This window comes from Paramormyrops kingsleyae, chromosome 16 (assembly GCF_048594095.1).
Source record: "Paramormyrops kingsleyae isolate MSU_618 chromosome 16, PKINGS_0.4, whole genome shotgun sequence".
Lineage (NCBI taxonomy): Eukaryota > Metazoa > Chordata > Actinopteri > Osteoglossiformes > Mormyridae > Paramormyrops > Paramormyrops kingsleyae.
Window position 1 is genome coordinate 12,014,891 of NC_132812.1, and position 21,496 is coordinate 12,036,386.

Here is a 21,496-nt window from a genome sequence, read left to right on the forward strand (position 1 = left end):
CAAAGGTGGTGTTCCCTGGGGTGACATGTTCCGCGCTCCTTGACAGAGACCCCCACCCGTCTTGGAGATGCTTACTCTGCTGGCCACTCTGCAAATGCCACCAGCGAGGTCCCCCCCCCTCCCCCCAAAGACCATAATACTGGTCCCCATGAATCTGCCAAGGCATCCTTCACCTGCAAGAAAACAAAGATTTGCACATAATAACTAATTTAATTACTAATTAAAGACTAATAATCACTACTTAAAAACTACTTAATAATTAAAACTTTATTGTGCAAAATACAGTGTAGAATACATCTATTGCACAAAATACAATTAGTGAAACATAATCAGTAAAAAGATGGGGAAAAACAAATTAATGAAAGGTTCTGTCCTTTCAGGGAAAAGACTGTACCTGTAGTGTGTACAGGTTACACTCAGCGGAAATGCATAGAGTGGGAGGCTGAAAATAGATGCGGACAGAAAATAACACTGAGGTATTGGCTTGGCTGGGAATAGCTTTGGCTTGATTTTCTTGAGCCTATGTGTCTTGCAGTGTTTAAACAAAATCACTTATGCTGCCGCTGTTTTTAATTCAATCATCAGGCGCAGCTGTGGGCCTCATGGTTGGCAATGGATACTGGAAGTAATAATGACGACCTTAGTCATACCGCTTCGCGGTGCAAATTGACCATTGCTTCCCTCTAGTGGAAGATATTATTCCAGCTTTAATTTGTCAAATCCTCAAGGAGCACCACCCACCTTTATATATTTTTTCTCGAGAAATTTAATACAGGAACAGATTGGAACAATATGGTCAAATGAAACCGAACTAAATATAGAAACTAAACTGCATTGACGACCTTATCCTCTTCTATGGAATACTCATACAATAGCTGGCTCAGGTTCAATATTCTTCCAAAAATCTATTCGTATTTTCAAAACCGCCTTTAAAATCCAAAGAAACTTTACTTAATATTTATGAAATGGTTCCGAACTAACTATATTACTATAGTACTGAGAATCGTAATATATTAGTCATATGGCCTGTTAATTCGTAGGTCTTGATGAATGCGTATTTGATCAAAGTTGGTAATTAAGTAATTCCTCACAAAGAATGGATGACAATGAAGAAGGGTTGAGCCAGAGGTAAATGAAATTAAATTTTAGCTTTACAAAAGTTATCAAAGAACAGCACGTCATTAACCAAAGCGTTTTCTTTGAAATGATCAAAATCCCGCGATTTATTCATTCTGCAATTAAATCATAAATTAATCATTTAAGAGCACAGCTGGACGAAAATGCAGCAAACCCCGCGCTCCACCAGGTTTGGACACGCGCCGGTTGCACGGAATTGCAATACATAAAACATATAAATGTACCATTATTAAAACATGTGTATTCTTCAGATGGCGCTTTAAATTTTTTGGAGACGACAGATGAAATATCTTTCCCCATCAGTCGGTGTTTATCCTACGCATGAGTCTCAGAGCGACAGTCTGTCAATAAGGCCGAGATTGCTGTACCTCAGTTGGTTTCCCCATGATCAAGGCATCCGAGCGCGGCGTCGGCCATAAATTCAGTGGATTTACGAGTGCCGTTTTGGGAAACGCGCACCTGTGCGGTTCATTGCATTACCCGCAAACATGTGCGCTGCGTTTCTGCACCTGCGCCTCCGTGTCTCCGTCTAGCTGATGGGCTAATGTAGTATGAACACCATTACCGTGAAAACGTAATTTTTAGGATATCTGCTATAAGAAACACCTCGAAGTGAAGCGATTATATGTAACATACTGACTAAAGAAAGAAGTAAATCTGGATTGCAGAATTGGTGAAGATTCCAACGAAATGCAGTTCATAGTTCAAGGGGCCGCTGAGGAAACCGTAAAAGGCACGATGCAGTACAAATGGTACGACCTAAAAGATTATACCAACAACTTTCGGGTGTTTTAAGTGCGCAGTAAGATCAGAAAATGAAACACGTGAAATCCTACGTGCACGGAATCTGATCCCATTTTGGTCCAATAATGATTTCATGAAATGTCCGAGTTATTTCCGTACCAAATTGAGACTACGGTCAAAAAGCAGACAAAAAGCGGTAGGTAACAGAAACACGCTGCACCACACGCCACAGGTGTCTACAGGGAGGAGTGAGTCAGACGCACAGGCCCTGCCATTGTTTATTGGTGTAAATGTGAAATATGATTGGAATGAACTTGTTTATAACACGGTCAGTTGTGTAGCGGACTTTAGTGAGACGGACTGGAAGGTTTCCTTAAAGGCGACATCTGCCGCCGGGCGAATCGCGCCCTTATCGTGAGACTGGTCGTGTATCCACAATTATCTTGGTTTAACCTGGTTAAATCTGTGCTTAAGTCCAATAATAGTAATCAGTTGTATTATATCATACATTTAAATACGATACGTGTACATATCTTTACGCTGACGTTTATAAACATTGCCAGCGCGGACAATGTCAAACCTAGGCTGCATTTTAACATTCATATACTGTACATGTAAAACGTAATAGATTTAAAAGTAATTAAAAACAGTGTGTATATATATATATATATATATATATATATATATATATATATATATATATATATATATACACACAAACACACACACACATATATATATGATAGTATATGTAAACACACTGTAGACATAACTTAAGAAACACATTTTATACAGATTTTATACAGATAATGTACATTTACGAGTGAATATGTATTTAAAGAAATAACATACTGTAAATACTGTAATATATTGAAAACTTCCACAGACCGCAGACAGACACTAGCCTACTCTTACGTGTAAAATGCCTGATCACCTGCTTTTCTCATCATCGTACCCCCCCAAAGCTTTGGTTTGCCCCCGCAGCTGATAGCTCATATTAGTGTGAGGCAAATATATTGTTGCCTTTGCAGTACATTTTTGGAATGCTGATGTTGCGGCACAGTGGGGAATCCCGATCCGAAGCATTCCCAGACCACGGCTGGGATTTCCAGCCATTTCCTCCTGTATTGAAGTCATAGTTCTCTCTGTGCCCACCACAACCACACTCACCCAAGAGTCTAAATAAACACGGTTGACAAGCTGTCCCGGGCCATGGAGACAAGAGAGCGGGCTGGGGGCCACAGCCGTGAGTGGGGGTGCCGGCATTCCAGCATAGCAGCAAGGGGTAAGTGGACACAGGAAACGGGCTTTGCTGGTCATCAGACTCGCATTTTCACATCGAGTGGGATGGTGTCAGATCTGTGAAGACACACTGAAGCCTGTTGGTCTCTAGCTGTTAGTCTGTCTTGTACTTTCCTGATAGTACTTTCTAGATCAGTGCTAAAGCAAAGTCTGAGCCCTGCTGATTTTCCGGCCTTCCTTCACCTGTGAGCTGGGTGTAAATATTCTGGCCAATCAGAGACAGTAATGAAAACATGGCCTGGATTTGGAATCAAGGTCCCAGAGTTGAATAGCCCTGTTCTAGATCAACATCAATGGCTGTTGCTAAACATTCTTGAACAGAGCCAGTACATTTTTGTCTTAGAGCCTTATAGAATATACATTCACTGATTTAGCAGAAGAAATGCAAAGTAGAAAAGGCAGGGCCAGGCAGTTCCTGGAGCAGGTGGGGGTTTGCGGTGAAATCCCTGTTAACCACAGGGTACGAGCTGGTGACCTTCCACTCACAAGCATGACATCCTGACCCACTGAGCCACATGCTGCCCCCAAATATCTACATACATGCATCTCAGACAGTTCAGACCCCCCCCCCCCCCCCCCCCCCCCCCCCCCCCATGGCATGTAATGGTGTTCAAGTCTCTCAGGAGGTGGATGATGTGTGGGTTTGACAGTTTACTGCAAATGTCACCTCTGTGTTTATGCCGCTCTCACCCCTGCCCCTCCACCCCCCCTCCCCCCACGCCTCTCCAATTAGCCGAACAAACAGGCTGTGTTAGCCCAGGACCCCTTCTCTGAATCTGGCCACCGGTCCCTGGGCATGGAGAACTGGAGGGTGCGTGTGGCTAACCTTAGTGTCAGGGCAACAAGAGCCGCTCTAATTGCACTCCTGTGTTTGCGGTCTGTACAGACCTTGACCCCCCACTGGCTACAGGAGCCACGGCCGCTTGTTCATGCATTTGCTTAATTAATTAGCCCCGTTGACATGGCCTGTTTATTGCAACTAGTTTTTTGCCAGATTCTAGAAATTGTAAGCAGAGCTGCTATGACCACAGATACTCTGTGGTAACTAGCTTTTAAGCGTACATTTCAAGGAAGCAAATCTGGATGTTTTCTTTATGTCAATGTATTTCTACTACAGCTGGTGTGTAATGAGACATCCTGAATTGTGCTTTTCAACCTGCGAGGATGAATGAAGCTCATGGAGACAGCAATATAGATGTGACCATAACTAAAGAACCTTCTCAGGGTATCCCCCATGGATTACTCTTTACATGTGCACTCCTGGAAGCTGTTGGGGGGAGCTCAAGGCAGGGAATAACCCAGAACAGGGCACCAACCCATCACAGAGCACTCACACCATTCACACACATTGACATCTATGGACAATTTGGTAAGTGCAATTCACCAGGATAATCTCTGGACCCCCTCAACCCTGCAAAGGACAAGAGGACATGGACTATGGACGTATGGGTGGGTGGGTCTGCACCCCCTTGTCTGTCCCCCATGGGTGCCACATCCATGCTCAGTGAAAAATGGCAGCGTCCTGCTGTCGCACAACTAAGGTCTCGATGGAACCCAGAGTGTGTGAAATCTGCATCACATTAAACAAACTAAACACTTCAAGCTGCTGCAAATTCCCTAGTGAAACTTGTGTGAAGTCCTACAACTGAATTTCAGGAGCTCCTCATCAATGGAACATTGAGGATACATTAATGTAGCTGCTCTGAGCCAGAACCCCCAAGAGAGCAGAAGAGAACAGTACTTGGTCCCAGTCGCCTTTTCGAATTTGCACTCCCAGTGATTTGTTGGTACTACTTCACATATTAGGGCACCTGTTACAATAAGCATCTTCCTGTAGAATATCAACCACATCACACCATCAGCTTATAAACTGCGCAAATGCCATCATATGAAATGACGATGGCATTCAGTTAGCTACCCAGTTTCAGATCTACCTCCAGTTTGTCAGTGGGAGAAGATATTTTGACATCATAAGGGCTTCATTCTTTCTGCTTGCCCCTCGGAAGCGCTTTTGTGCTGGAACTTTCTGAGGTTGGAGGTGTCAGCAGACAGGTAGCATTAGCAAACAGCAGCCTTAGTGGGGGATGTGTTTACCCGGCCGCTTCTTCTCAAGACGTCACGTTGGCGCCGATTCCCGGGGTCGCGGGGCAAACGGATTGTTTGCACTTGGCGGCTTGGTGGGACAACACAGGACAGGCTTTGTGACAGTCACGCAAATAGCCATAGTGCCACCATGAGAAGTTTAGTGATAGGATGGATTAAAGAACTGAAGCAGGAGGAAGAGGAAGAACAATCAGAGGCTTGTGGAGGTGCTACTATGTCAGGGTAGAAAATAGCAGCATCCCTCTCAGTCATCGTGGTAAACCTTCCATACACTGGTACACCTTGGATTATTCAGTTCCTTGACATACATGTGTCTCTCTCTGACAAAGGCGTTGAGCTTCAGATCCTCTGCCGTGCAGAGACACGCACACACATTGGAATGATTTCACATGATAAAATTTCAGATCCTAGTGCCAGGTCCATCATAACCATTTTTCACAATCACCATTATATATCTTGTCACTTCTTTAGCCCTAATCGCTCTGCTCATACAAACCCAATCAAACTGAATCCAAAGCTGTGTTTTTTTTTCTTTTTTCAAACGCTTAATAAAAATTGAACCGTGGCTGTAAATTACGCGTCTTCATGCTGACAGCCCCCTCTTTCGCTTGTGTTATTTCTTTTAGTCTCAAACCAACCTTGAAACGGCCGGCCAACTGGTGTGTCAGCTCCGAGTGCATCGCTGCTCATTACAGATTCCTATTGCATGTGGACCTGATTTGGACGTGTCAGAGACGAACAGGAACCCGCGCTGAATTACAGCCCCGCTCAGCTTTGATCTAGCGCGAGTCTCCTCAGAAGCTCTCGGGCGAGATCTGGGCCGCCCCGCCCCCGCCAGGACCGTGAAATAACCGCGCAGGGCGACTTACCGCGTCGGGCACTCAGATCTTACCTGCGGAGGCAGGGTCACGTGCCCCAAAGCCATCTGTGATCTCTCTGCGAGAAGAAAGGAAAGCAATTATCAATGCGCAAGCTGAGGTGGCGATATTTATCCACAATGTCAATGTAATGCTTTCTTTATTGAGGATCCAAAAACCATGGCTGATGGAACGCTATTGTTATTATTGTGATTATTGTTATTATTATTATTAGTTGTTGTAGTAGTATAGCTATAATCGTAGGACATCAAATAAACATGCACGCGTATTGAAATTTTGCATAAAACACCTTCTATAGAAGTTACACAAAAGAAGGGATTCGCCGGGGGTCGGGGATCAGGCCATGACGTCGGGAAACGGGCGCGTGAATCTGTGTGCGTGTTCGTATTTGGATGCCTGCGTGGTGCTGGTACAGTACGAAGAAATTTGCTTAGGAAAAATGCATCACATCACAAAATTATTTAAAGTATAACAACAAACAAAACCACCAGAATTAAGCTATGTATACAATCTTGTCGTTTCTGATTGGCATATGTCAGGCTGAGAGATGTATTCTAACACTTATTATTGAATCCTTAGTTAAAGAAAGAATTCTCCCCTCCCGAAAAAAGTGTTATGTCTGTTTGGTTTCCAGATCATTTGTAATGCTGCATCATCTTTTGGTATAATAACATATTTTCTAAACATCTTTAGGTGGGAATTATTCAAAGAAAACCATGTTTAATAAATATGATCACGTTTCAAAGGTGGAGTGTGAGTCTTCAGACTGGAAAAAGAACATAAATTTAAAATGTAGGCCTATTTTTCAGCTAGATATTGTTTCTTCGGCTCATAATCGTGCCATAAAATAAACAGGATGTTCCTATGGACAGCCGTGTAATATATTCATATATTTATATAAGTAACGCTACGTTTTGCTGAATTGCTTCTACCCGATCAGAAAACGAAATAACCAGGGTTGCAAATTAAAATAACTTACTTCTGCAATGTTAAAAATGCAAATAGATAAATAAATAATTCAGTTGTCCATTACATGGACCGATATGTGTACGTATTTTTAATCAACTCGACTTTAACAAATAAATAAAACAATGAGTAAAAGATGCGGAATTTAAAAAGATAAGTGTAAGCGGGCTCCGATTAAACAGGAACTCCAGCTGACAAGGGGATCAGAGAAACTGGCGTCGTATAATTCAAACCGTAATAAGAGCCACCTGTGCCGTCCAGTACGTAGAAAACATGACATCATATATCAAGAGGTAGAAGCTTGACAAAACACGTGTGTTTGTGCACCGGGGGCCTCTGTGGAAACATTAGAGGCTTTCGGTTAGCTTAACTCCTTCCTGTTTTACTTTTACAATATGGACATTGACGGTTGGGGAAGTGCACGTTGACTTTTTATTTGTCTAAAAAAGTAAACTTTTAACATAACACCACTTGTTAATTGAAGAAAGAACGTTTTATTTTTGTCAAAATTAAATAATACATTACATAATAATGGACTGCGTAGGCCTACTTGTATATGACTTATTTTTAGAATTTAAAAATGTTGGGATACAATGAAATATCCGAAGCAGGTAGGCCTTCTTTATTATGCAACCATCGGATGATGTAGGCTATTCTATTTAGAATTTGGGCTTATTTCATATAATTTTACGTAGGCCTATATAATGTATATTACCGTATAAATATCAATTGCATCCACTAGACGTTCATTAGCATGCGTCTTTGAAAAATACCCACAGACAGTTAAATACAACAGGTACTTGACTAAGATAAAACTTTTTATTCCTTTGGGTTATGTGTGTTTAAAAAAATAGCGATACACTTATTAAATAGGCCAATTAATCGTATATGTATATTATTATTAGCGGCCCACTAACTGCCTAATGTGTTTAATAAAGAAGAACACTAGAACATCAAAGGGGTTACGATGTAGTTATTATAAATAAATAATTTTGTTTAAATGTAATTTAAAACTGGTCCCTCCTGTCTATTGGTGGGCCAATCAGATTTCTTTGCTGCCACCCCCTCCGTACAGACATGTATTTAGCATCTGAAACTGGGATAAAGTTTCCAAAGAAATTAAGCAAAAAAACTTCCTGCGGGAGGAAAAGCCGTGCCAAAGTACTCCTTCGGTACAAAGTGGCATATTCCGATCGTTCCACTAAGGGTAAGAAAAGAGAGAAAGAGACTTCATCGGACGCAGTCTTTCTGAAGAGGATATCGTTTTCAGCAACGGATTTTAAGGTGGAGGACGCTGTTTTGTCTATGTCCTCTCATTTCTTTAAAAAAGAAATGGAAGAGAGCTCAAGTTCTCCCGTATCCCCAGTGGATAGCGTAGTGACCAGCGAGGAGGAGCTGGACAGGCAGCAGAAGCGGTTTGGGAGGAAGAGGACGCACAGTAAGAAGCCGAGCGAAGACGGCAGCCCGGGCTCCGTCAAGAGGGGCAAGAAGCCCAGTCCCAGCAGCACGCAGTCCTACGAGGAGCTGCAGAACCAGAGGGTCCTGGCCAACGTCCGGGAGAGGCAAAGGACACAGTCGCTGAACGAGGCGTTCGCTTCTCTGCGGAAGATCATCCCCACACTGCCCTCGGATAAACTAAGCAAAATTCAGACGCTCAAGCTAGCGTCCAGATACATTGACTTTCTTTATCAGGTGCTACAGAGTGACGAGATGGATAACAAGATGTCCAGCTGCAGCTACGTCGCCCACGAAAGACTGAGTTACGCTTTTTCCGTGTGGCGGATGGAAGGCGCCTGGTCCATGTCTGCGTCCCATTAGTAGCGAAGGTGCTCAGGAATGCCAGAGGGGTAGGTATCAGCGTGGGCCAGGGCTAATTCATAACCTCAGGCTATAGTAGCTAGACAAGAATAATTACAGGACAGTACCGAAGGCAACGTGTTTATCACATATTATGGATTTGTTTTTTTATGCTGTTGGTATTACTCTGATTGATGGTATTAACATATTGTCTGTAGGAATATAATGCGAATTACATTATAAGAACATTGATTTTTCTGACGAATGACTGCAACGCAAATACGGCGTAAGGAGTAATAGGATACATTTTGGGAACACAAACGGTTAGTTTGATGCAGCTCAATAAGATGGTTTATTATTGTTGTTGTTGTTTTCGTCGCCGTTTAGTGCTACGTCACAAGTTCCGTTATAATTACAAAAATCCTTCCTTTTTAAATATTGTGTCCAGAATAGTTTATAGTTTCATTTTCTTTGACATGCAGCCTGATAAAGTTGAACAGTTACATCAATATACAAATCCATATCAGTAAGGCTAATCGTAAGATGATTTCTGTTGTAATCATTTGGCATACGGCTAACTGCCCATGTGACGGACATAAAAAGTTCACTAATCGTCATAAGATACACCAATAGCCCATGTGAAGTATAATGAGGTAAAATGTAACAAACAGTATGTTTCGTGTAATTATAAATAAATCTAGTTTTATATTCATATTAGGCCTAAGTAAATGAAAATATTAGGTAATCATGGCTTGATATCACAGAATATGCAGCCCTCTGGAAGTTCTCATTAAAAAAATACCGTGAATCTGCCGCAATAAAATGTGGCTTCGAAAGACTTGCAGGCTCGAATATTTTCCAGGCAGTAACATGACAGTTCTGAAATATATAGATTTTGTGGTGAATCTTAGCGGATAATCCTCCCTGATGTCTATTTCTAACCGGATTTAGGGAAACTACAGTTCATGGGAGAAACATGGGCTGTATCGAGAGGCATTAACCACGAATTGTCCCTCATGGATAATTTGGTTTGCTAATGAAACGTTTTCCTGTGTGCGGACCGCAGGAATGGACGCCCTTTAGATATAGGAAAAAGTCTTAACCAGCGTTAGATTACAGAGGTGCATGCAAAGCACCGCTGGCCTGTAGTCAAGCGAGCTTTAGCGTTTTGGAAGCCCCTCGGCGAACTTTATTGCAACCAGTAGTCACTATCAGCAACAAAGTATCTTTTAAAATCTGCACTCTGCATTATCTGATGATATTCATTCAGTCTGAGCTACGTCATTTCTTTCTATTGAAAATAGAACTTAGAAATCTGAGCTCGCCATAAAAACGATTTACAGTAAGCAGTTTAGACTTTAGTTTCAATTTTCCTGATCAAAACATTAATACTACTTTGAAACACGTCAATAGATAATTACATCTGGGAAAAAAAAATCAGAGGAATTGCAATGGTCATTTGGTTTAATCAGACCTCAGTTCTGTAAGAGTATGAGATTGACCTCTTAAGAAATCTAAAGGCCTGTACCGTTACCCATTAAAGAAACAGGCCCACGGCGCGGCCCTTTCACTGACCAGAACCGAACCAGAAATCCAGCCGTCCTAGACGGAACAACTCAACGTGAATGTAATTGTATCTCATCCCACTAAAACAAATAGACTGCAGTTTGATTTAGTCTCAGGAGAGCGCCCTGTTCTTCTTGACCCCTACACAACACTGCTCATCGGCTTGGCTTTGATGCCGTGTGAGCCATCCGGTTATTCGGCAAGGGAAAATAAACAGCACGATGCTGATTTATATTAAATGCATCTCAAGGTGGTCCGAGACAATGCATTGGATCATATACTCCATTGGGAACGAAAGCTTATTCTTTAATAGCGCAATTAAGAAAATTGCCCTCGTTTTAAAACGGAGAATTTCTGTTACTACCATGGAGTAATAAATCAGACAAAATCTGATTAGGTTACTTGTTACATATCTGGCATTTATTTGTTAAATCGCTTTTATTGATTAAATCATTATAAAAACAAATAATGTACAGGTTGAAATATTTACATACAACCTCAACATAATTTCGTCATATTGGATAGGGAATATCGAAGTCGGTCTGTTAGGCTTTATGTTTGTGATGGTTTCCATGACTAATTATAGGAATATTCGTTTTAGATATACCGTTGCGTTATATTGACTCGATATGTTTGGGTTATAAATTACCCATGGATTTCTTGTTGTTCGTCATATTTTTGCACCTTTATATTGGCCTATGTAGGCCTATGTCAAATTAGTAATTCAAGCGTAACATATCTTATATTCGCATTATATCAGTATATGTGAAGTTCATGTGTAACTTGAATGTATTAAGCAAGTGTGTGTAAAAGAATTAGGCCCTAGATGATTCAATCTGCTACATTCGCTGCCATTCAAGGCAGGCCTATTTAAGCTTACATAACTCAAGAGTGAAACTTCGTAACCTTAGTACGAAACTGATACTTAGGAATACCCGAGCCATAAACGAATTAACTGTGACGAAGATTAAAAAGATCGGCACACAATTCGACAAACCAATTTACGGATTTCCTCCTTTTCTACCCGCAGACTGTTTACTGCAAAATCTGAAGACAACGGATTAATGTTCAAGAACCAAAAAACCTCAAGGACATGTTGGAGAGACGCGCTGTGCCCTCGTCCTGCTCCGGACATTCATGGGACAATCCTCAGAGAGCAACGGAGCACATCCGTGGATCTGCAAGAAAAAAAATAATTTCTCCCCTTCAGTCACAGACAGTAATTAAATGTATTCACATTTTATTGTGCTGCCACACAGATTCCGCCCTAATCGGTGTCATCCCTTATAGATCGGTATATATTTTTTTCAGGAATTGATTCTTTTTTTCTTCGAAAAGTCTTATTCGCATCCGTTTGTCTTTAATTATATATATAAATGTTTTAATAAAATTGTACATACATGTAGGTATCATGCAGCTTTTAATTAAAGGGACGAATGCAATTTAGATCGAAATATTTGAGCTACGCGAAATACATTTTCTCCAGCATTACTTCCTTATTCAATCCAATGTACATGTTTTCTAATTTATTAAAGCAAATATTTTTAAACAAACCAAAGCAGTGAATTGATTTATATAGTATGTAAAATTAACTAGTGAACGATGCTTTCCACTACATTCTGTTCTGATCTTAGTATAGCTACGGTATACTACGGCCTTTGGACTTGATTTAACAGGAGAGGTGGTTGGTGGTGCTGCGTGTGGAGGCGGGAGGACAGAATCGACGATGCCTCTGAACTACATGCAATTACATTTGTGAATGTTTAGCAGGCAGATTCAAGCGGTCTGGCAATTATTCAAATATCATGTACCGGCATTTTGTGACACTGAAACACACTATTAAAGATAAGAAATAAAATGGAAAGTCTTATTGTGCCTAAATATTTGAAGTTCAGGTCGTGGCTTTTATCCTTATCAGAAAAGTGGTCGATTGTTTGTTTTCAATGTGTAAAATCGCAAATGGGGCGCATTTTGGAAAAATATACATCCTATGCCTCCTGATAGTAAGAAAAGATGCTGTTAGCTAAATGAGTGACCCTGCTTGATGCTTTTCTTTTGTTGTTAGAACAGGGATACGTCGTTATAAATTCGTAGAAGGTCGCAGTGGACGAGATACAGACGTTTTATTCAGCTTAGGGAGGGGTGGTTCTTTAAACGGGGAAATTAACCGGGGAAACCACGGACACCTTGATTTTACACGGCGAGCTTTTAGTGGGCCAGATCAGGTTTCTGATCGTTTCAAACATCGCAATGGCTTTTTTATTATTAAAAACGACAACAAAACAGCTTTCTTCTTGGTTCAGTGGGTTACTGCATTTTCATTGTAACAAAAGAAGGAAATACTTTCATTGGAGAAACTGGCTATGAGAATTGACACAGCAATTGAAGTGGACACGTGTTTAAATGTATGTTTTTATGATGACGCAGTTAATGATAATAGTAACGTAGGCGGCGGGAGCAGAGGCCGCGATGTTACGGTCAGCTTTAATAAAGACCAATGTCCAAATCGTCGTGCACGCGGATAAGAAGTGGGATTTCTTGGCAAAGGAGCCTGGAATGTAGGAGGAAACACCTGTGCCTAAGATTTACAGGTCTTTTAATATCGTCACTGTTCCGATCTAGGTGATGTGAGACTGCCGACATGCTGCTCCCTTCCCGCATTTCCCTTGGCGCTTGTTTTACTCTCCGCGACAGGCGGACACTCCAGGTTTCACATCACAGATGCTTGTCGGCCAGAAAGATCACGCAGCAGACAGTCCCTAGTAGCGTATAATCCTGCTAAATAGTGTCTTTTCCTGGCCTTTACTTTTGCAATCTGGTTCTCCGCGTTAACACAGAGGTACCAGCCATAAATTAGATGTTTTAATTAGAAAATTGTATTCTGATATTCAGGCTATCTCATTGCTAATGTCCATTTTTTTTTGCAGTTTCTTAGGTTACAAATTTCCGTTATTTAGGCATTATTTGTGATTAAACTCGTGGCATAATAGCACTGACACAATAACACTTCCATAATAGGCTAAAGGTCATTATTTATTACACATGTTGCAGACTAAATAGTCTAAAAAGTCGAATATATTTTCCTATAGGCCTAGATATTAGGCTGTTTTGTGTCCTCAAACTCCAAGTTGGTATGACAGTCATACGTTGACGTCAAGTTTCAATGTAGTAACATAATATTTCTCTCTAATGTAATAATAAATTATACGTAGAAAAATAAGCCGATATAAGAACCAGTTAAATTGTGGGGGCGGGAGGTCTTATTACTAACATAGACCGACTAATAAAATATACCTGTAAGAAAAAGGTGTCACTGAACTGTACAGAGTTAGATTAATCCGGGTGCACTGTAATTTTCGAATAGCACCGATTTTGATAGTGACTCGTTATTTCAGTGAACCCAATCCCTGCTCTCTACCTACGGGCCAAACCGATCTTAAAGGGATTTGGGCTACGGCTACGCTGTTGTACTGACGACAGATGTTTCCCGTAAAAAGACGGAAAAAGCTACAAAATTTTAATTTGCAGTAAAACGGATAAAGCGAGGGTTCATACCTTACTCACCTCAAAAAGATTTACTTGTTTGACGACTTTTCGTTGAAGTTTCTAACAATTTGACTGAGGTGACTTGAGGTTTTTTTTTCCCCCAAATGAAAAATCTAAAAAAACCTGCCAGGGCTTCAGCTCCGCCGACTTTGCATGGTTTCTAAGGCACATGGAGAGAATCACACTTAATTTTAGGCTTAACGTTCCCCACCACAGCCATTTATCAGACTGGGTGCAGAGGAAAATAGAGTGATTTCCTATTCCAAAACCCCTAAAACCATGTTAAGCTGAAGTGTCAGGCTTACGGACAGGTGGGCCTATTTTAATCATCTGTATCCATGTCGGGTAGTCAGTGCACCAATCGGGACAATGTTACACCTTCTACAGGTTCCCTAGGATAAGCGCATCTTTTTAATTTGGTTCGGACAGCATAATGATACCCTAAATGTTTTCAGAGAGGTCAGAACAGGCCACCATATTAACCCTCATTACATCTAAAGAAAAAAACAAAAAAAGCTGTGATCTCCTTTTGGGACGATAAGCAATCTCTTTCTGTAGGGTCAAGAGCATAAACTCTACAAATGGCCAGGGGCATACGAGCCCTGGGGGGCTACCCCAACCAATATTTAATTTGGATTCACCCCTCCCCACCAATAAAAATGCCTTTGTATTTAAATTTAGTTGTGTCTCTCAAATAGGCCGGTCAAGCTTTCTCCTATGCCGTTGCGAATGACAGCTGAGGCGTTTTGCCTTATGGAACCATGCAAAATGTGATTTATTCTTTGCAAGGACAACTCATTTTAAATTCCCGTCCAGCCGTCCCTCCTTATCCTGGTCAGAGTGCTATCTCATGCAGAGCACACAGCTGGGACACACACACATACACATATAAACCTGTATTCATATCTCTGTGGGGACCGTTCATTCATTTCTATTTCAAAACCCGAATCCCAACATGACAAGCTTAACCCCTTTTTAGTTTTTCGATTGCAGTCACAGATTTTTCTAAAATTAAATTTTCCCTTGTGGGGACCGAAAAAATGGTCCCCACAATGTCAAAATAAGTTTTTATCATATTGTGGGGACATTTGGTCCCCTCAAATTAATGTATACCTTGAACACACGTGTATACACCCACTAGCACTGTGTCACCGGATTTAAAAGTCTTCCACTTAAATATAAAATTAGCCATATTTATGTATGTGGCATACGGGAAGGACAGTTTTAGACCGGCCGGATCTCAAAGTCACGTAAGGACAGCAAAAACAGATTGTACGACTCAGCGATTGCATTGTCTTTCGGTTCTGTAAAAAATAAAACATCAATAGCATTGCCACGCAACTGTTTATGCTAAGTCTGATTAGCCCTGGCTTTGACAAAATCAGATATAAATACCCCCTGTTTTATTCCCCACTGCTATAAACAGGTGTCGGGATCTTTGCAGCCGCAGTGTTTACAATATATACATGCAAAGTCACTTTGAATAACAAATAAATAAAAAATGGGGCATTTCAGCAACATTCTTCAAAAAGCCGGACTGTTGAGCTTTGTGGATAAATAAATTTACTTAGCCCCAAGCATGTACTTTGATGTTACGTAAAAGGGGTTCACATGAAAAGATGAAATTAGTGCATTGGCAAGGAATTAATCTGCTAATAGAATTTGTAGATTTCTGGCGATTCAGATGGAGAGTGTTTATTCTCCCGCTGAAGGACAGTGCTATTGGGCAGATGTTTGGCCACTGCAACTCAGTAAGTGCAGCATATTACATTCAGCTTGTTTTTTTGTTTTTTTTGCGCCTTAATATATGCCCTCTGACACCATACTTTTGATGTGGGTCTTTGTGGATCCTGTGTTAGAATAGGTATCTGTAGTTGTACTCTGAGCATTTTGTTTAAAAAGGCTGCAGTATCTGTTATATAATGCACACAGTGCAGTGCAGTTATGATTTAACAGTGCCTATATGACACAGATAGCTAGCAGGGTGCCTTAAGCTACTCCCAGGTAGCATTAGCCAGAGACCAAAGGTGGATTTGGGAGGACTGCTTTCAGGAGGTACTCTGACCTGGAAGGCTTCCCTCAGCCTCTGACAGCCGATCTGGCTTCTCCGGCTGTTGGACCGTGGTTTGCATAGCACCTGCTCCTTTCACCTCCCCCTCCTCCCAAAAACCTCTCATGTCCAGGAGCCCGAAGCCCTCCCAATCACAGAGAAATTTCCGCAGCTCCTCAAGGGGGGTGGGGGGGGGGTTTAAATGGGAAAACGAGTGTAACATAGCGGGCCGATGGAGAAGGTGGCTGTGATAGACAGCGGAAGGATGCGGGCCAGCCAGGGAAGGCTGCCACGGAGCCGGTGCCGATTTCCAGGAAGCGGCCGCACGTCATGTTCACGCATACATTTCGCGAGCTCCTCCGACACCTGGCTTTTCCACCAGTATAAGTGGTTTTTTGTTCAGCTTCCAGAGTGTCATAACACACAGCCCTACCCATCTCTGGGGTTCTGCCCAGTTCATCCAGCTCTCCCAGCAGCACATCACATGTGGCTGCCTGGTTATCCAGGTCATTCGTATACAGTCGTCATGGTTCTTAAATATGTATATCTCTACTATTATTATAATCAAATACGTGCACGGATGCAAAAACAAAGTATTGTACACACGCCAGTGGAGACAGAAATATTAAACAGAACGACAGCTTCCCACCCCCCACTAAATGCTGATTAGTACCAGCCTCACACATGAGTTTGTTGCTTTTCCCTTCTCACTGAAATCTGATCTGGCTTCAGTAAGGACCACATGGTGACATGTTGGCAAGATAGCCCACTTTTCTCTTCATTAGCAGACGGGTCATGCAGGGTCATGGGGGCAGAGGGGGTTTATATGTGCAGGAAAGCAGTAGCTTGTGCTTCCCTTACCATCACACAGAGGGGCTGCCAAGTTCATCACCCCCCTGCTTTTATACCTGGAGTCTTTGACCTTGTTTATTTTGATTTACCAGACGGCTCAGCTCAATGCGACTTACAACGTTTGCTGTTTTTACACAAGACCTGGTCGGGTGTTAGCACAGCTGGATAATTTACTGAAGCTATTATCTTTTAGTAGATTTCTCAAGGTTACAAGACTGGCAACCACCACCCCCCACCCCAGGATGTGGACTGACACTTCTTGGGGCCAGTTCCTGAATTATCAGGAACCTGCTACCCCTTTTAGGTGAAAAAAAAATAAGATAGAGTGTCCAGGATCACAGAGAGAGCCTCGTGACACTGAAAACTCCTCATTCCACTGATTCCAGCTGCGAGAGCATGGCAGACTGTATTCCTGGTAGCAAAGCCCCCTGGTGGCCGATTGTGGAAATAAGATGAACATTAAAATTAAACGAAAAAAAGACTTTTAGAAATGGAATTGGAAGTTTCATTAGTGCAGAATTATAATAGAAAATTCTGGTTTATTAATGTAGTTCTACAGGTATTCCATTTCCATTTAAACACCTGGACACAGCGTAACATCTGCAACAAAAGTACAGCATCTACAAACAGTGGAGATGTCAATGAATCAAGGATGGATTACTCTCCCGATCTAAATTTAAATTGCACAAAATTGGGTAATGACCCATGGTTACCATGCACAAGAAATTGCTCACTTGCTGTAGAGTTGTACCATAATAAATAAATTGTTTGGAGTCGGAATCTTGCACAGTAATGATAATAATAATCGCAACAAGAAAAAAAACAGTAATAACCCTTAACTGCACGATTTGAAATATTTTTGTCGGGATCATCATTAGGTCTGCTGTTAAAGCAAACAGTAAGTTTTGGCACTGGTGGGGGGGTGCCGTGCCTTAAAGTGGGTAATAATGTGTTCCTGATGTGGAGCCTTTAGGGCGAAAATGTACAATCTTCTTTACGAGGCTGGTCGTGCCGTGGTGGGGGGGGGGGGTGTATGATGTTGGCCTGACGTGAATCTTTTCCGATCTCCCGCTTCGCGAAGCCGATCACTCCCGACAATGCCCTCGCCTCACACACGTGTTGAATAGCACACGCTAAAGACTTCGGGAGGATGGTTCAACGCTTCGCCGGGGAGGGAGGCGGTTCCTCTCAGCTGAACACTGCCTCTCGCCAATGACCTCCAGACTAAACAGATGGCTAGAAAAGCAAATATGGAGCGTGTTCTAAAAGCCCGGCCGCAGTTTGCCTAGCGAGGGCCCCCCAGCTTGGTTGAGCCATGTCTGGAAGACCCTCTTAATGCCCCCCCCCCCCATATCAATATAACCAATATAACTCCAGAATAGTGACTGGTACTCCTGGGACAGAAAAACACAGGGTGTGTCTGGACTCCACCGCCACACTGTATCTGTAGTCCGTCTCTTAGCATAGCTGATGTATTGTTCCTCATAGGGCCCGCAGGTTGGGGGGGGGGGGGGTTAGGCTGTGTGCCCCTTCCCTTGCCAGTCATCTCTGACGCCTCTCTCAGGCCGCAATCTGTAATTTCGGGGCCGTTGGGCAGCTGTCGTTTTCTGCGAACGCGCAGGGCTGTAATTACAGCTGGGGGGGGGGGAGCCCAGGGCGACACATCTGGGAACGGGAGGGGACAGTAATGACAGAGCAGGGCCCGAGGACGGAAGGATGAGCCGGGGGCCTTGGCCAGCAGGGGCCACAGGCAGGAAGGGCCACCACAGGGCCGCCAAATAGCCGGGTCCCTGCCGGCACCCACCCGCACAAGGATCTCTCCTCGCTTTTATTGTGGGAAGGAGATGTTCCTGCCAAGAGCCATCAGAAGGGCCAACGTCTTAAATCAAGAGCAGGGACACCCCTCCCACCCCCAAGAGTGAACACAGCGGGGTTGTGGAGTTCAAGCCTCCCGTTCCACGCAGAGCGACTCCACCCTCCCACGTTTCAATGCCCCCCCCCCCCCATCCCCACATTTATATCCACACGTTCCTAACGGTTTTCAGCTCTGTGCACACGGCGCTTACAGGGAGGTCTTTTGTTGAACCCACAGAGTGTAAATATTACCACTTGGTCTCTGTTTGACATCCTATTTTCACGACGTGTCCCCTTTGTTTGTTTTATCTTTAAAATAAAAAGACACGTCGATCTTTCAAATGTTCAACTTAACGCTGAATCTCTGTGATTCGTTTCCGGGATTTCTCAACTGTAAATCTGGGGTCGAACAGGAGCCTCTGAATAGTTACGGAGGCTGGTTTATTTGACTGGCCCAAAGAAAGCTTAGTGCTGTTTACGTTTCAACCCCCCCACCCCCACCCCATCCCGCCCTGACTATCAATCCTGCTGCATGTCTAGCACTGACCTGCCAGCATTTATTTTGCTATGTGACCTTCCCGCCGGGTCACGACTACCGTCTATCGCGGGCCGTCACTCTGTGGGCAGGGGGGGGGGGTCTTCAGGGGCTGCTTCTACGTTTCAAGGCTCTTGTCTCTTTGGATCAGAGGAGCCCTCAAACCACAGGGGAGCTGGCAGGGAGCTGAGGGTGGGGGGAATTCTGAAGTTTACTCACAGCCTGTGTGGGCTCTGCAGGCTATGTGCGGTAATTGCAGGGTGTGCCCTCCAGGGGGCGTAACACCACGGCCAGGCCTCCAGCATCATCCAGGGGACAGACTGCTTCAGGACGGTTTCAAGTGCTTTGAGGCCCTGACACTAAGGCACCAGCGTTCGGCAACTTGCCAAAGATTATCAGAAGTGTTCTTGGTCCTACGTACGGAAAAGCTACAATTTACAGAATTATAATTATAAACTGTGACTTAAAGTGGACATCAGTCAGCAGTTATTAGACTTCATGAATTCCACCTGAAAGGGGTACTGCCACACATGACCAGAAACCACTGATATGATTGGCTGACCCAAGTAACACATCAAATGGGGATCCCCTTTTACATGATAAACCCTTTCCAGTGTCCCCACTGACTGACTGCCCAGTCTGATAAGGGCCTCGTTACTTGCCACAGTAGAGGTGGCTGAGCCGGGATAGTGTTCAGAATTGGGTCACGCCGCAGCAAGACCGCACCGTGCTCTGCTGCTTCAAGGTTAAGCACGTACACACACTTGACCCGGTTGCCTTGTACCATGTCCAAGCAAGATTGTCCCCCCCTCCCCACTTCCCCTTCTGGTTTGTGCTCACATTGTGCTTCACGTTCCTGGGCCCAGGCACACACTTTCGTCATCAGTGTGCAACTTTTTGTGTTGAAGAAAATATAGGAAAAGTGCACAATATAGGCACAGCACAATAGAGTTCATGATTAATGTTCTTATTTTGCAGCTTATTTGCAGTCGATGTAGGCGTGAGGACACATGGCCCTCATAGATTTATTGAGTATGCGACACAGCAGACCTTCATTTTATCATGCTGCACATGTAAGAGGATTGTCCTGAATATTACCAAATATCTTTGAGCTTTATGCACTGCATCCATTTGTTCCTGCACACTCTCATCAGCCAAAAGTTCCAGCAAACGCTGCACCTCTGCCGTAGATCAAAGTGATCCCTTTGTCATCATATTTGATAAATGTTTGCCTAGTGTGAGTACACCCTAAAATATCCAAGCGCAAAAATGTGGATGACTGGAAATCGCATCTCATGAAAGCAGCAGGCAAGTGGCTGAAAGCAGCGGCTAAACCATAACTTCTAGTTTCCAAATGAAAGACTTCGCTAGAAGTGTCAGAGCCAAACGAACGAAGCTCATAGAGACAGCTCTCGACTTACATGAAATCGACTTGAGTAAATCTGGATTTACACAAAAAAATAGACAAAACCGTTTATGGAAGAATTAACGCAAAAAAAAACACAACATATGCTTGCAAGCATACTTACACTATCTTTTCATTTAATGTGTGTTCCTTAGTACATATTACTAGTGTACTTTTGAATTGCGTGTTATTTGCTAACAATCGTCTTGAGTGGCATAGGAAAGCAAATCCGACTTGCGTAAAACTTGACATACGTGAGGGTTTGTGGAATGGATTACTTACGTCAATGGAGAACTGCTTGTAGCCGTCCAGAAGCGGGGGCAAGGTTGGTGACGGTGAATAATACTTAGGGGAACATGGAAAAAAGGTTCTGATGCAGTTTTTATTTGGAATTGGTCTGAATTTCTAATGTGTACCTGCAGGCGATTTTTAAAAAACAAGAAAGACTTGTGATCGAGCGTGACTTTTAAGCAAAGTATTTATTGTTAATTACAAAGTTGTCTGGCCATCAAGTGACAAACAGGAGCTTCGTAATATGGATCAAAAAAGAAAGGGGAGGGGGGGAAAACATGCTGTTAAGTGAAACATTTTTATTTACACCACAAGAATGACAACTCGTCAGATTGGTAAAAAATAAGAATAATTCAAAAAAATACTGGACGTCTAACAACTGTCTTGAAGTGGAGCTGAGAAAAAAAAGACACGGTCGGCTATTAGAGATATTAAAAAAATGCAAAAAAGTAAATCTGTTTGCCCGTCAA

At 42.8% G+C, this 21,496-nt stretch overlaps 1 protein-coding gene across 1 annotated transcript; it reads left to right on the forward strand.

Annotated features, from left to right (window-relative positions):
- The first annotated feature begins 8,221 nt into the window (after positions 1 to 8,221).
- On the forward strand, positions 8,222 to 12,374 carry twist2. The gene is made up of 2 exons (XM_023814788.2): positions 8,222 to 8,977; positions 11,524 to 12,374. The coding sequence occupies exon 1, from the start codon at positions 8,436 to 8,438 to the stop codon at positions 8,946 to 8,948; it is 513 nt and encodes a 170-aa protein (XP_023670556.2). The 5' UTR covers positions 8,222 to 8,435; the 3' UTR covers positions 8,949 to 8,977; positions 11,524 to 12,374.
- Positions 12,375 to 21,496: the final 9,122 nt, after the last annotated feature.